General features: G+C 36.9%; 2 protein-coding genes across 3 annotated transcripts; both read right to left on the reverse strand.

The window, feature by feature from the left end:
* Positions 1–2,094: 2,094 nt before the first annotated feature.
* Positions 2,095–2,917, reverse strand: LOC115926422 (protein rolling stone-like). The gene has a single exon (XM_030991121.1). It carries the CDS (start codon positions 2,915–2,917, stop codon positions 2,216–2,218), a length of 702 nt encoding a protein of 233 aa, XP_030846981.1. The 3' UTR covers positions 2,095–2,215.
* Positions 2,918–7,057: 4,140 nt separating this feature from the next.
* Positions 7,058–14,712, reverse strand: LOC100890543. Of its 2 annotated transcripts, XM_030991980.1 has the most exons (6): positions 14,267–14,711; positions 13,595–13,719; positions 10,491–10,609; positions 9,800–9,914; positions 9,399–9,443; positions 7,594–7,652 (listed from the first exon to the last, which is right to left on the reverse strand). In XM_030991980.1, the coding sequence occupies exons 1-5, from the start codon at positions 14,540–14,542 to the stop codon at positions 9,419–9,421; spliced, it is 660 nt and encodes a 219-aa protein (XP_030847840.1). In that variant the 5' UTR covers positions 14,543–14,711; the 3' UTR covers positions 7,594–7,652; positions 9,399–9,418. The 2 variants fall into 2 exon arrangements, with proteins under 2 accessions (XP_030847839.1, XP_030847840.1); XM_030991979.1 differs by lacking the exon at positions 9,399–9,443 and having other exon boundaries at positions 7,058–7,650; positions 14,267–14,712.
* Between the last annotated feature and the right edge of the window lie 1,125 nt (positions 14,713–15,837).

Here is a 15,837-nt window from a genome sequence, read left to right on the forward strand (position 1 = left end):
ATAGAAGCAATACAGACTAATTTGAAAAGGGAGGGGGAGGGGGCTTAAACCCGTCGATTAACATACTTTTGCATCTAATTTGTTTAAATCAAAGGTATTTAAAGTTGCGGACAGAAATATTGATATAATTTACCTGATGTTTTAGGATTTGTTTTTATAGCTTTCTTGTGATAATGAGGTAATGAATATACATGTAAAGTAGGTGTAATTATTCGGTGCTAGATTGTATACTAGCACTTTCGACTGTCCGATATGCGAAACCATCATTTCTTTCAATTGTCTCATTTACTTCACCTGGGTCAAAAGTAAAGATCCTTTTCAATTGCTAAGCTGTGGCCTGCCATTTTAGCCTAGAGCCTCCGAAACATATCAATTCTTTGATGCATGAGATGAAGATAATATTTGATTACCAGATGAAGTCTTCATTGACTTTGTTCTGTAAACATATATTTACTTTTAGCTTTACAAAAGGTTGCATGTAATTACCTTATAATAGTATTCCATGTGCCACAATAAGTAACAGTACTACATGTATAGCACAAACTAAAAAAGGCTAATGTTGTTGTGTTTGTGTCATACCTGTAGCTAAGAATGCTGTCATCAAATGAAGTAATATATACTACTACTACTAGTAATTATACTTTTTCAAGAACTCAACAATCAACAACAAAATTCCTACCTAGCAGCATTTAATGTATGCAATTTGCATTCTCACTAATGACATATAATTATTTGTAACAGATTTATGAAATAATTTGTCACATCTAGCTCTTGGCAAAGATTTATACATTAAATTTGATTACATTACAAAATGATCTATGTATTTAGATTCATGGTCACTTTGTTCTGTGCAGTGCTGTTCAAAGTTTACGGTAGAGCAATCTTTGTGGTAGTGCAATATAACTTGATTATTGAAAGAAAACAAATAATAGATAACAGGCGTTGGTGTTACAATCATCATCTCAGTATCAGACAAGTAAGGAGTGGGTAAAAGTAATATCTAAGAGGACAATCAAACAAAAAAAAGAAAAAAGTTCAGAATTATAGCATTAAAAATAAGAAATTTGGGCAATGTAATTGTGTTGTGGAGGTACTCCAGTATCGTGAGATATTAAAACAATCATATATATTAGTGATCATATTACCAAAGGTTCCGAGAGAGCATTGTGTGAAACACAAAGTTCAGTTTTTGTACATTTATCACAGTTTGGAGCTATTACTGTATATAAAGGAAATAATTATCGTCTTCCTCCCGTTAAAGGTGATTTTTCAAAGAGTTGAGTTATGTTATTGTATAATTACATGTTCTGATAATCATGTGATTTCTAAATAAAATCATTTTCAAGTCAATTTAGTGCAGTATGATTTTCGATCAATCTTCCTTGTCTCTGATTTATTCGTGATGAAATTGAACATATCAAAATAAGTGTTTGACGCCCTCTATCTTTAGAGGAGGTATAGTAGGGGCTGAAAGAGAATGTATATAATTATGAAGTGTGCGAGAGAGACACTGAAAGGAGGATAAATAGAGAGATGGGTGGGGGAGGGGCGAGGGAAATGAACTGTAGAAGGAGAGGGGAGCAGAAAGCGACATTTTTCTTTACAATTCCAATGAAGTTCAGTAAGTTTTAAACCTCAGTCACACAGCCAAACCGAATCCAGACCGACTCAAAACCGAATTTTTTTCTTCCTGTGCGATGTTAATTTTGTCCCCCCCCCCCCTCCCGTCCATTTTGCATCTGGTGTCGGTCTTATATCGCTGTGACTAGAGTAGCAGACAAACTTATACCAGAAACAGAAAGAAGAAGAAGAAAACAAAACATGCGAAGTCGAGACATGGTTTTAGAAAAACCTGATTTATTCATTTCATGGCACTTGCATGCAGTAATTCATGTAAAAGAAAAACTACATTAACAATAAGGTTTACATTATATGAGAGCAGCGATATGAACAAGTACCAGGTCTAGAAAACCTACCAAGTGGAGGTGGTGTGGTATGACCCTCACTCCTAGAGTTGAGGGTTCGAATCCCAGCCCAACACTAACAATATATGGCAAGACACTAATCTACATTTGCCAATTTGCACCCAGGTGTAAATGGGTACCTTGTAATTGATGGGGTAATCATAATTGCAGAGCCATCAGGACAGTTCACACAAGACAGTAATCGGAGTGCAATCGACAAACACGTTCTTTTGATTTGTTAGAGTTATGTTTCATTTTTGTTTTGACTCCAAAGTACTCGACAGCCTTTGAACCATGAAGAACCTTAGTCTATAGAGCCCATATATTCCACATTGCACCAACACCATGATGACTATCACGCCAAGTAAAAATAAACAGGATAGCCCAGGTATCTTCTCCCAATTCAGGATGGGATACAGAGCTCTGGTGCCGTTCATGGGATTCAGTCCACCTGCAGCCCAATATATCAACGAAAACACTACATAGATTAAACCGAGTCCCATTGTGAAGATACAGTGAACGATCTTGACCGGGTAGGCCGACACCATGAGGTCGATGAAAACGACGACAATGTTCAAGGCGTGTACTTGGATGTTTGAGATGCCTGCAAGAGAAAAGATGTTGGTTTTGTCACCTGAAGTGAAGTCGTGAACCAGTGACCAGTAGACAACGCTGATGATAGGGGCAAGACTGGTGTTGATGTTAAAAAGGATCCACGTGACCTGGCAGTACCAAGGATTTATGGAGGAAAGCAGTGGTGTACATGGATTGTCATTTTCAGGGGACAGTAGACCTTTGGCAGGTTGACTGACGGGTAGGTTCTTGCGGAATTTATGTAGCTGTCCTTGAGCCTTTCTTGCTTCCCGAGTGAAAGGCTGAGGGATAGGTGATTGCTTGGCGTCAATGGCATCAGGGATAACTTGAAAAGTGAACGACAACAAATATTGTGGCATTACCTTTAAACTATAATACAGTAATCAAGCATATCCTGACATAAGGGTATCTACATTGTGTGTATGAAATCTTTCATCACTTTCGGCCGAAATGAATTACTATGGAAAAACCATCAAAATCTTTTTTGGTAAAGAACTTATTGAATGTCCATAATGACTGATGTCAATTTCGTTTCTTCATGCAGTAAAATTACAGATTACCATGACATGGAATGGAAAGCTTTTGTTTCTCGATTTTTCAATGCTGATGATTTTTTTTTAATTGACATCTTTCAAATCACTCTGTATCGTAAAAGGCCAATTTGATAGGTAATGTCAATAGTTCAATTTCCATATGATAATTAGATAAGACCATCCGAAGTATTTGTGGTTAAAACAAAAAATTGTTTCGTTTCGTGTTGCAATTTGTTACAAATAAGAAAATTTCCCGAGAGGTCAATTACCTTCCCTTGAGTGGTCCACATCCAAGCTAGATCGTGAACCGCCAGCTGTCGTGCGTGCGAAGTGCCTCGAAGAGAACGCCGCCACAATACCATACACGGCAATGAGATGGTAAGCCCAGTTCGTTAGGAATACAAGATGATATCTACCAATAGTATAACCGATGCTGTATATGGCGGTGATGATGTCCCATACCACGACGTACACCATGAAAAAGAATCTGTAGGATTGGTAAGTCTCGTCACTCATGGGCCACTTGAAAGAATCAACGAGAACATCGTTTAAAATGGTTTGTCTGGAGTAATTCATTCATTTCTTGATTTATTTTCCTTTATTCTAAATATCTAAATGAAGATCGAAAGTCTTTATATTTATGAACTTTGTATTGTTGTATTTAGTAGAAAACTTCGATCACATGGTACATGAATCTTTTGTTTTTAACGATACATAGACATAGTTTGTTTTGAACAGTACTAATAAAGAGTAAAAGACGAGTAGAGGCCGAGGTAACGAGGAAAATAGGTAAATAGTGAGCCATAATAAAAGAGGGAAGAAAAGATTCAGATGGGTGGAAGAGGATAAAGTAATTAAGGAGAGAGTGAGAAAGATATAGATGTAAAGAGAGGGGGAGAAAGAGAGATATAGTAAAGAGAGGAGAGTGAAACAGGATGATAAAAGAAAACATGGAATATTTTTTTTTTAAAGTTACTTGCGATCTGGTAAAGTCTCTGGGATCTGCCTGATGTAGTCCAAAAACGTCTTTCCAGGCGAAAGTCCGGTCATAATTCTTTACTACCGATACCTGTTCCATTATTTTTTATGAGACGGTACTGTTTGAAGATTTGATGGTTGATCCTGAGTTAATTATTCAAACTACCACATTCCTATACTAGGTAGAATGGACGAACATTACGAATGGTTCCCTACAATACTAACGACAGAGCTTGATGAGTAACACATTGATATCAAAGTTCAATGTCTAATAGCTCAAGACTCCTATATGATATCATAACTTTACGTTTTTTTTTTCAAATATTGATCTCCATATTTATTTAGTCAGATAAACTTTGTTTGCAGTATACACCAGTCTTCACTTGTCCTTTGACCGTATATTATTGATGAATGGCCCGTCGCTCACTTTTGTCGATAATACACAAGTAGGTCAGGAACTCTGAAGTATGTGCGTGGGGGAGGGGGGGGGGTGTGTTTGTGTTGTTGTAATTGTGTGATTGTGATAGAGGGAGAATGTAACGTTTTCATTAGTTTTATGTTATTTTGTTCCATTCCTTGATTATTCGTATATTATCAGTGCCCCTATTTTTGTTTCCATTCATTGTTATGAAATTAATTTGATTTGTTTTTTTCCTGTATGGAATTAGGAGAGTTGAGATCTTGTTTCAAACCGCAAATGCCTTTAAAGTGCATGGTTATTGCTCTTATTCTTATTTATAACAGTTCTAATGCTTTTTTAGGACCTAAATTGCTACGAAGGTAATGATATTTTAGACCCTAGAATAATTGCAATTTGGCCTGTAGGATCATACCAATTAAGCTCCACTTTGAAAAAAATAAGGTGACCGTTAATTAATGAATTATTTAATAAAAACAATACACGGCGGACCGGCTGGTTGTTCGTATTATAGCCAACACGAACATGCCAACAAAAAGCCAAAATCGGCATTGGCTGGAATAAAACGTATAAGGCGCTATTTTGTATTTCCAACGGCTGGTTCAAGTAATCGAATATTTGTGGGGCTCCACAAATATTAGAAATCGTTTTATTTATGGACATTTCAGCCGTCTCTGAACCGATTTTTGATCAAACAAATTTGATTTTGTTAATTTGAACTGTATATTCTTTCAAATTAGACACTCAGTTTTTCACAATCAAATTATTTTGTGTAGCGCCCTCTTAAAAAAACAAACTCAACTATCCCTTTAAGAATTAGACAAAAAATATAAAGGTTTTTTTTAGGGGGAGGGGAGAAGGGGTAATAGGGGGAAGGGAGTTCGAGGTATTTTATGTTTATGGTTTCCATTCTGTCATTATTTGCAAAATGATTCGAAACGTATGAGCTTGATTTTGTATTATCCATATTATGTAATTTTGTTTTCTATGAATTTGTTGACTGGAAGGCGAGGGTTTGTGAGCGGGTGCGCTTGCATGTATGTAATTGTGGTTTTACATCAAGGATTATTTACGTTTGGAACCAATCATAGGTTACTAAGCAAATAACTACCGTTGGTGAAGGTGATGGGACAAACTATCACTTCCGAGGCGATCTGGATGTAGCTATCTTTCCGAAGCGAAGCTCAGGAAAGATGTGATAGTTTGATAGTGATAGTTTGCGTTATATTCCACATCTAAAACAATTTAACTACAAAAAGAAAAGGACGTGTTTGCATCTACATCAAAGACACCAGGCCCAAATTCACACACACAAAAATGAAAAGTTTAACCCTACCCCTTGAGGGTACGGTGCGCGCATGTGTTTGCTTTCATTGCGCTCATTGATAATACGCGCTTAATTACGACTGTTTTAGTGCGCTTTTGGATAATCTTCAGTGAAAGTGCGTTGCCCTGTGTAGATAGTACCTCTATCTTCAGTGAAAGTGCGTTACACTGTGTAGATAGTAGTACTAAACACAGTGTAACGAACTTTTTGCTTCTTCCATCAATAATGGGCGAACTATCTTTCATCACGTGATTTACTTTTGACCAATCGTAGAGCAAGATTCTTAGTATGTGGAATATAACATCAAATATATGCAACTCGATTTTTAACCCGGGTCCGTCTGCATGAGATTAATTAATTCACATCTCCCTGCAGATCTAGTCTAGCTGTACTCTACACCCATGTGGAGTGCTTGTTACTTCTTTTTACCTTTGTGTTGTTTGTTTGTTTGTTTGTTTGTCTGTATTTGTGTTGGTGCTTTTCCCCGGCTGTAATTATCACTTCTTCTTTTTGTTGTTGATTTTTTTCTTTTGTTTTTCCTGGCTGTAATTACTATCACTTTAAACATAGTCCAAAGAAAATAGACCAATATCATGTTATCCCTATCTCACCTACTCCAGACTCAGGAGAATAGAAGCAGTGAATATCAGACAAACAGATCAAAAGAAATTTGAGGAAAAGCGGACAAGAAACTTTTTTGGTTTTTGAATGACATGAAAACCACATCTTTACTTTTCACTTCTGACTCGATTTTTATCAGCCGGCATGCCTGCTTTAGTTTTATTTCCATGCATGCACCCGTCGATATAAATATTAATGTCACCGGCGAATTCAGTACTTTCTGACCGATGTGTGTGTGTGTGGGGGGGGGGGGGGGGGAGGAGGGGGGCACTAGCCCCCAACAATTGATGTGAGCAAGCATGCGCAAGAAAACGTATAATTATTTTATGTCATTTTTACAGCAAGTCTTTGACAGGAAAACAAAAATATTATTTTAATAAATGATAAAGATTATGGGATTTCTTCAAATGGATTTAGGACTAAATTAGATCCCCCCCCCCACAAGGGGAACTATTAGGGGCAATGTTATTGTATGTGTAGCTAAGGTGCACTTGTGATGTCGCATTTGCTTTTAGAGGGGTTCAACGACCCCCCCCCCCCCCTACCCCATCAGTCGCGCAATGTGAAGTAAACTTAATGGAGCCAAAGTCAAAATAAGTACAACATAGTCACGGTAGGCATTCAGAGCGTGTAGAATTTATTTCTTGTCATCGCATATTACATACAAGTTTCAGTTCACATACTATATGATTTAATTACATGTAATGACATGCAACTGAATGTTCTTGCTAGTGTTAATTAGCGAGGAAGATTGTTGTCTTAATGTTTCCTATACTATCTAAAACTACAGATATACAAAAGTCCCCTTCCAAAACTATATCGTCTTCTGCCGGAGATGATATGATATATAACATACAATTACATTATTTCATGATATAGCCTAATGTTTAGTACATGTATATGTTAATCCTAGATACTAACGAAACATTTCTGTCTTTATCTTATTATTATGGGTATTATCTCATAACCGTATTCTCTTCGTCTGATTTGTTGGTCGTTTTTTATCTGTTTCTTCATTTTTTCAGAATACATGTATTTATTAACACTAGAAACTAGGATTGGACTTATATAGATGAATACCCCAAGTCTAATAGTCCTATAATGTTACGTATGACGTTTCAATATTTCAGACCCGTCTCTCCAACAAAGCAGCACAACATAAATACGATGATATTTAGGGAGACCAATTTGACGCTGCTGGATAAAGCACTGGCACTGGAGGGAGAGCAGAAGAAAAACAGAAATACAGAAAGATGTAATATTGTCAGAAATATAGAGTAAAGTATAACCGACAACACTGCAAACTTCGTGTTATATAATAATTTGCATCGTACAAAGTCTTATGAACTTACTTATTATAGATTCCTTTCGATAGCATGTAAAGGTGTTGCCTAGTGGAATACTAAGACAAAAATGTTGTCACACTCATTAATGTCATGTACATATGTAAGCTGTCAGCTTCAAATTAAGAGTTAACAATAAGAAAACTATATTTCTTGTGCGCTATTTAGATAATGCACAGTATGATGTGGATATGATGTGATGTGATATAATTTGATATGATGTGATGTGATGTGATGTGATGTGGTATGGTGTGGTGTGGTGTGGTGTGATGTGATGTGGTATGGTGTGGTGTGGTGTGGTGTGGTGTGGTGTGATGTGGTGTGATGTGATGTGGTATGGTGTGGTGTGGTGTGATGTGGTGTGATGTGATGTGGTATGGTGTGATGTGATGTGATGTGATGTACGTGATGTGGTGTGGTGTGGTGTGGTATGGTGTGATGTGATGTGATGTGATGTGATGTGGTGTGGTGTGGTGTGGTGTGGTATGGTGTGGTGTGATGTGATGTGATGTGGTGTGGTGTGGTGTGGTGTGATGTGATGTGATGTGATGTACGTGATGTGGTGTGGTGTGGTGTGGTGTGGTGTGATGTGATGTGATGTACGTGATGTGGTGTGGTGTGGTGTGGTATGGTGTGATGTGATGTGATGTGATTTGATGTGATGTGGTGTGGTGTGGTGTGGTGTGGTATGGTTTGGTGTGATGTGATGTGATGTGATGTACGTGATGTGGTGTGGTGTGGTGTGGTATGGTGTGATGTGATGTGATGTGATTTGATGTGATGTGGTGTGGTGTGGTGTGGAGTGGTATGGTGTGAAGTTTCGTGATGTGGTGTGGTGTGGTGTGGTATGGTGTGGTGTGATGTGATGTGATGTGATGTACGTGATGTGGTGTGGTGTGGTATGGTGTGGTGTGATGTAATGTGATGTGGTGTGGTATGGTACGGTGTGGTGTGATGTGATGTGATGTGATATGGTGTGGTGTGATGTGATGTGATGTGCTGTGATGTAATGTGATGTGATGTGATGTGATGTGATGTGATGTGATGTGATGTGATGTGAAGTGATGTGATGTGCTGTGATGTAATGTGATGTGATGTGATGTGATGTGATGTGATGTGATGTGAAGTGATGTGATGTGATATGATGTTTTGTGAATTTATTCTGAGCAAAGACAAACTCCTATATCAGCAATAAACATTAAACTAATATTGAAGCAAGAATGCAAAACATTATTCTGCTACAGAAAATATGACCGCATTAAAAGACGAAACAAACTTGATTGTAAAGGTAGAATAGAATGAGAACGTCTTCAAGTAGTCTAGGTGGCAAAAGGCACAAGCTCATACAAAATAGTATCGAAGTGTTTAATATCTGCTCATGTCATAAGTTTAGTAAATTCTGCCATTATGTCATTAAATGTAATCTAAAATACTCATTGGCAAATATTCAACATTCACATGGAACATAGCTAATGTTATGGCAGACAAAAGGCCTTTTTTTCAACCACATTTTGTCTATGTTTTATTTATAGTATAGTTTGATGTGGATGGACACAATGAAGAGTACATTTGTCGAACATCTTTTTTGATAAAATGAGAATTTTCATTGTACTCTACCTTTTTTTATGTTGGACTTGTTTCTAGAAACCCGCGTAGCGCTTCGCCCTAGTTATATTATTGACAAAAGACAAAAGTAAAACAGTTTTCGTAACTTGTCATTTCATATTGATTTGAAATTCTTCTTGACAAAGATTTATCCATTTTTTTGATAAAACTTAGACCCAATAGGAAGCCGATTCCTCACCGATTCTGAATGAAGATAGGTTCACTTGAAAGCTTCAGTCTTGTTAATATTGAGGAACTATTCAAATAATGATAATAGTAATCTTGATTATAAAGAGGCTCGTGTAGTAATGGACCCCGGAATATCTTAACCCCCCCCCCCAATACACAATCTTTGAGAACCTCTCCTGTTGGAGCGTACTACTAATCTTGATATGCAAGGCTCCTATTAAACCCACCTGTTTCCCGAGACGAGCGGATCAATAACGGTTTTCCAGTCATCCAATGTCCAGGTCCCTTCAGAATAGACTAGAGCACCATTCACAAACGTCTGGGGTGTCCCGAACACTCCGCCTACACAAATATATCAGGAGAGAAGATGATTGGTCAATAATCTTCCAAATGTTGTGAATGTGCTGTATTCGTTTTGTTTTCATAATTTTACATGAGACAAGTTATTTTATTTCCATGTGTTACAGACATTAACCATTTTATACCGGTCGGAATCATTCGTTGGCCAGTCAGAATATACCACTGATTACTTCACACACGCGAGACCACTGGTTTTCCGAATCCTCCATTATTTTGTACATGTTTCAAGTATTGTTCCTTCTTTGACTATAGAATGTCATGGAAACGATTCAAAATACGTAATACAACGATTTACTACTACTACTATTACTACTACTACTACTACTACTACTACTACTACTACTACTACCACTACTACTTCTACTACTACTACTACTACTACTACTACTACTACTACTAATAATAATAATAATATAATACGCCTTTTAACCCTTGGTAGCATCATCAGTATTAATTATTTTCCTTCTAATAATGGCCCTGCAAAAATTGTAAGAATAATGATAATACCGTTATTGTTACAAAAGATGTTAACATTTTTAATTTTATTGGAATACATACGTGTGCCACCATACTTGAACTCCACCCTTGCCAACCATTGTGTATCATCACTCCTTGCGAGGCGAGATGCAAATTCAGTTTGGTCATACCCAACTTCTCCGGCCCAGGCTGCTAAAGTCCTGAAAAAAATAAATAGTATAATATAATATAGTAATAATATTAATATAGCAGTAATAATAATAATAAGAAGAAGAATACTAAACATAAAAATGGTACAGTAATAAAATTATAAGATTGAGGAGAAGAAGAAGTAGAAGAAGAAGAAAAAGGAGACTCAGAAGAAGCTTGATGGTATTGATAATAATTACAATAGCAATAGTAATAATGATAATAACAAAAAAATTAAGAATAATTATAATGGAAATTAGTGTTAATAATGCACTCAATATTACCCCAGTAATTGTCAGGTACCCATTCAAAGTGGAGAGTGGCAAACTTGGATTAACGTCTTGCCCAAGGACGTTAGTGCCAGGCTGGGATTCGTACCATTAACCCTTTAATTGGGAGGCAGGTGTATGAACCACTTTACCACGACACCTCCACATCATATTACAAAGCGTTTAAAATATACATGTATGTTTTGCGAAAGGCAATTTCATGGGGTAAAGTGATCCCAGTGTACTATGTAGATATGATATGATTGCAGGCGTGTGACTCTCAATATTCACCCCAATATTTATGAGTCTACTCTGAGTAAACAGGACGTATTATTATCATCGTTATCGTCATTACCATGTGCGTTTCTTTTTAATTTTTACAAGACTCGAAAGCTCCGAGGTCAAATGCCAGTAAATATATAAACCAACAACTTCCGAATTTCTAGGCGTGATGTATTTGCAAAGGGCAATGCGACCGAGGCCGCACGTCAATATGCATTCAATATTTGTTTTATTTATAAAATCAAGGGTATTTGCGATTGTATGCCTTGTTTTAGTTCCTTATCTCTCTCTCTCTCTATCTTTCTTTCTTTCCTCAGTGGCATCCCCAGTGAGTTTGGAAGCGATATACCGTGCAAAAAATGGTTGTTATATTGCACGCTCGTGCACATAATTATAACAATTATATTCCTCTCTTGAGTACGTTATATAAATCTACTCATCTGATTGGTCAAATTTGAAGTCGTGATTTTAGCCATGCCCGCCTACCGGTCAATAGTGTTTTTACGAGATGCCCGTTACCCGGGTAACAGGCCACGTAGATAAATTTTGCTGAGATCCCCTTTGATGTACGTGCATAATGTAAACAAATTCTTTGTGCGAGAGCGGATACCATACAGTGCTTTTTGTCTGCGATTCCCGAATGATCGGGGTCATATCAGGATGCAACGCCCCGAGAGCCTATAGAAACAGCGATACCTCTCATAGCAGTCAGTATATCTATAATATTGAGAGTCACGCGATAGCTTCTTTAATAGCCAATAGGGTGCTCTCTAAAAAACATATAAACATATATTTCATATAAAATATTTTTCCAAATACCATAGCTATTGTGACGGCTAAAGCCCATGGAAACAAATGCCCACATGACTGATGAGAATGACTTTAATTTTGGTCCCATGGAAGCCATGAATTTAGGATGTCCCGATAGTGTCAATAGCAACTACACATTTAATGAAGCTGTAAATATTCCTGATGCAAACAATTTTACATTATTAATGGGAATGGGTGGGCTGTTGTTTTGTAATACCATGTTTCTTCTGTGCCCCCTTAACCACGACAAACATAATTTTTTTTTTAAATCAAAATTTAGCGAAGATTTGGACTGAAAACCATTTTTTCTCTAGCAGGCTCTATCTTTTAATAACAATAATAATAATCTGTTTTTTATATAGCGCTCAACACATCGATCCAATGAGGGGTAACAGAACGTCAAGGGGAAATAATGGTATGACCCCCTCCCATTTTTTGGCCTGGTTCCCCTACGTAATCATCCACCTAATAACACAAGTAGATAAGTAATGGTCTAGTATAAAGGATATGTAGCGGGACTGTGAATGACAAGATTCGCCTGTTCAGTCCCGCTACGATACTAATGTCCTTTGGCAAGATATATATATATATATATATATATATATATACATATAAGTCCTCATTATCCACTCTCCACCCATGTGTAATAAATGTAAGAAGATATTATTTGAATGCTTGAGCGCCTATTATGGTAACTCAGCTCAATCCGGGGGGTTCATATATTCATTAGGCTACCCTGTTGGAACACGAGTATTTTTTTTATTACTATTATTATCATTTAGTTTTATCATTACTTTAAAAAAAATATTATTACCAGCCGCCAACGACCCCCTGCTACGCCACTGGTAGTCATCTTTTAGATTTGTTTCAGAACTTAACATTTGGGTGAGAGATATTTCCCTCGTTTGAAAAAACATCAACGGCAATTTGTGTAGGTCTGGGAATCACATGACAATTAGGGCAAAGGCCATTGGCAATAGGTTCGTTTATTCATTGCAAATAACTTGGGTTTCAAGTAGAAACCAAAATACTGATGTTTGAAGATAATTTGCACATAAATTTCCTTGTGATACATGAAACAAAAAAAACTATGATAAAGTGGTCACGAGGAAGGCATAACAATTATGAAAAACCAGTAGAAAAACGTTGAAGAAATCTAGTGCCTTATCAATTTTAAGACCTATTATTGAACCAATTATAACAACTTATCTGATAATAGCAGGCAGTGTGGGTCATTTTTTAGGTCTGTCAATCATATTTTTGTCAATCGATTTTGACAATATTTGTAGGGGAGTAAGTGTCGCTATCCTTACAAATGCTACCATTGTATTTAAAAATATGTATCTTTCATCATCTCTCCCCTCCTCTCTCTCTTTCTCTCTCTCTTTCTCTTTCTCTCTCTCCCTCTCTCTCATTTACATGATAATATTTAATTTTAATGGATTAACATTTAAAATTTATCTTTTAGATATGTCACCACCACTTTTAATGCTACCGTTTTACTAAATTATTTGGGATACAGATTGCCTGCCCCATTACATTTGTAGATGATAATTATATTATAATGGTTATCCTATGTGATAACCAATCAAATTTCACTACTCTTTTACTCCAGGAAACAAGATGGTAACTTACTCTTGGACGTAGGCTTGTGTTTGGTCAAAGATATTATCATCTGAGAGAGCTGGTTGTTTTGAGAAGGCATTGTCGAAAAATGCATATGTCAGTTCTGGGTTTAGTTCGTTCGCTACAAACGCGGCCTGTATATTAAAGAGATGGCACATCAACAATTAGACGTTTAACAATGATATGGGAAGAGTCGTCCTTTATTAGACTAATCTTGATCAGGTTAGTAAATTTAGAAGCAAATCATCTTAATCTATTAAATCATAATAATACTGAATGTAATTTGTGTAAATTATATCACAAGTAACTTCGATATCAACATGATCATGAATGCTAAAAAATAAATTGTCTGATTTTAAAACATCGAACTTGGTTTGTTAGGAAATGGAAAATAGGGAGAAAGAGGTGATATGACTATTTTAACGTGAACAGAATGACGCCACTAATTCAGAAATTAAATATTATGTAATTACAAAAGACTAGATGGGGATAACACATTTTAGCTGAGGAGAATAATTCTTAAGATAATTCTCATGGTTCTCAGTGTTAAAGCAAATAACTTGGTGCTTGGTAGGTGATACACCAACACAAATCATTGTGGGATTTATTTTACTGGCGGTGGTTGTATTGGAGGGTTTAAGAAATGATTAAACTAAAATAGAAATGTTAGGATTATCCTACCTGTGCAGCCATCATGGCGGACCGATGGTAAGGAAGCGGGAACATAAGAGCCGAGAATCGAACCTTCTCAGGTCCATAATGATCGGCTACTGCTTGATAGGTTAACCAAGCATTCTTAGAATCTGGGCAGATGAGGTCCACCCATGCCTCCAAGACTACAGGAGCCTCGGGGGCAGGTTTGTAGGCGAAGCCTGGTGGTCGGTCAGGGATAGGTGCCTGAGCGACCGCGTACTCGAGCATGAGACTGCTAACGAGCACTACGACCAAGAGATGCATTTTGGAAAATATTAGTCAACTATTTTTATATCGTTATGTTGTCTTCAACTCCTGCTCTTCTAGATCTGTCTTAGTCAGAGGCTCTTGGGTAATCTAGTCTCTTACACTCCCTTAATCTCAGAAATAAGACGAGACTCCTTCACTTTAAAGTATTTGACCTTGTCCACTAACAACTTTTCATATTTCATATATCATATCGTGTCAACGTACAATAACCAAAGATAAGTAAATGCTGGGAATACCAATAAAGAACGGTAATATAAAATTCAAGTAGGTTAATTTGCTTTACGTAATTGTGTGTTTGATACAGACAAACAGACACAATGGAATAAGAAGTCAGCTTGTGTGATAGAGATAAGGGTTTATTGTTCATTTCTAATTTGTTTGTATCCCATGGCTAGTAATATGACCTTCCACCGTGTTTTATATCTAATCTGTTTAAATATAAAGGTATGGCTACACTTGGCATTGACCCACATAAATGGAAGATGATGAAAAAAATTTGAGAGAATGATTCATCAAGTTTCTTATCTCTAATAAAGTGTAACGAATTAGAGTAGGGTAGAGTGTGTAAATAATGACTATAATACGATCCCAGTCCGCTCAAAAACAGTCCTCAATACGCCCATCTCGTCTGTACCCCGTCCACAGTCAGTTCATATTAAGTTCAGGGGGATATTTCACAAAGATCCGAAGTTGAACTTATCTCTAAGTTGGACTTAAAAATTATAGAAAGCCATTAGCATCTTTGAAAATATTTTGTAAAAGTTGTTTTGAAAGGCATTAATTGTTTATTCAAATCATTCATATTTTCTATCATCAAGGAGATTTCATGTTCTGGATGCGAAATTTATAAAAAGTCTAAAATACTTGAATTCTGCTTTTGAATATATTTCATTTTAAGACTCCAATAGCCGTCCATAATTTTTAAGTCCAACTCAGAGTTAAGTTCTACTTAGGTTCTTTGTGAAACACCCCCCAGATCGGGTGAATTTGCAATTTCGAGGCAGTCCAAGCCAGTCCGTAGTCGGTTTAACCCGTTTAGTTCTATCTCGTTCGCAATACGACCAAACCCATTCTAACTAGTTCAGAGACAGTTCGGCTCTCCCTCATCTCGTTCTTCGTGCGTTCGAACGCACTCCTAGAGCGTGTGCAATCACGTCCTGGCCCAAAGGTCATAAAACCCAGCGCGTTCTTGCCATTCTTTATTCTCTTCCAACTTCAACGCTTCAAGCTGTGCAAATCAAGACATTCAAGTGAAGCCCCCGTCACATCGAAATAGTTCTCACTACGTT

Source organism: Strongylocentrotus purpuratus, unplaced genomic scaffold (genome assembly GCF_000002235.5).
Source record: "Strongylocentrotus purpuratus isolate Spur 01 unplaced genomic scaffold, Spur_5.0 spur5_scaffold_2, whole genome shotgun sequence".
In the NCBI taxonomy this organism is placed as follows: Eukaryota; Metazoa; Echinodermata; class Echinoidea; order Camarodonta; family Strongylocentrotidae; genus Strongylocentrotus; species Strongylocentrotus purpuratus.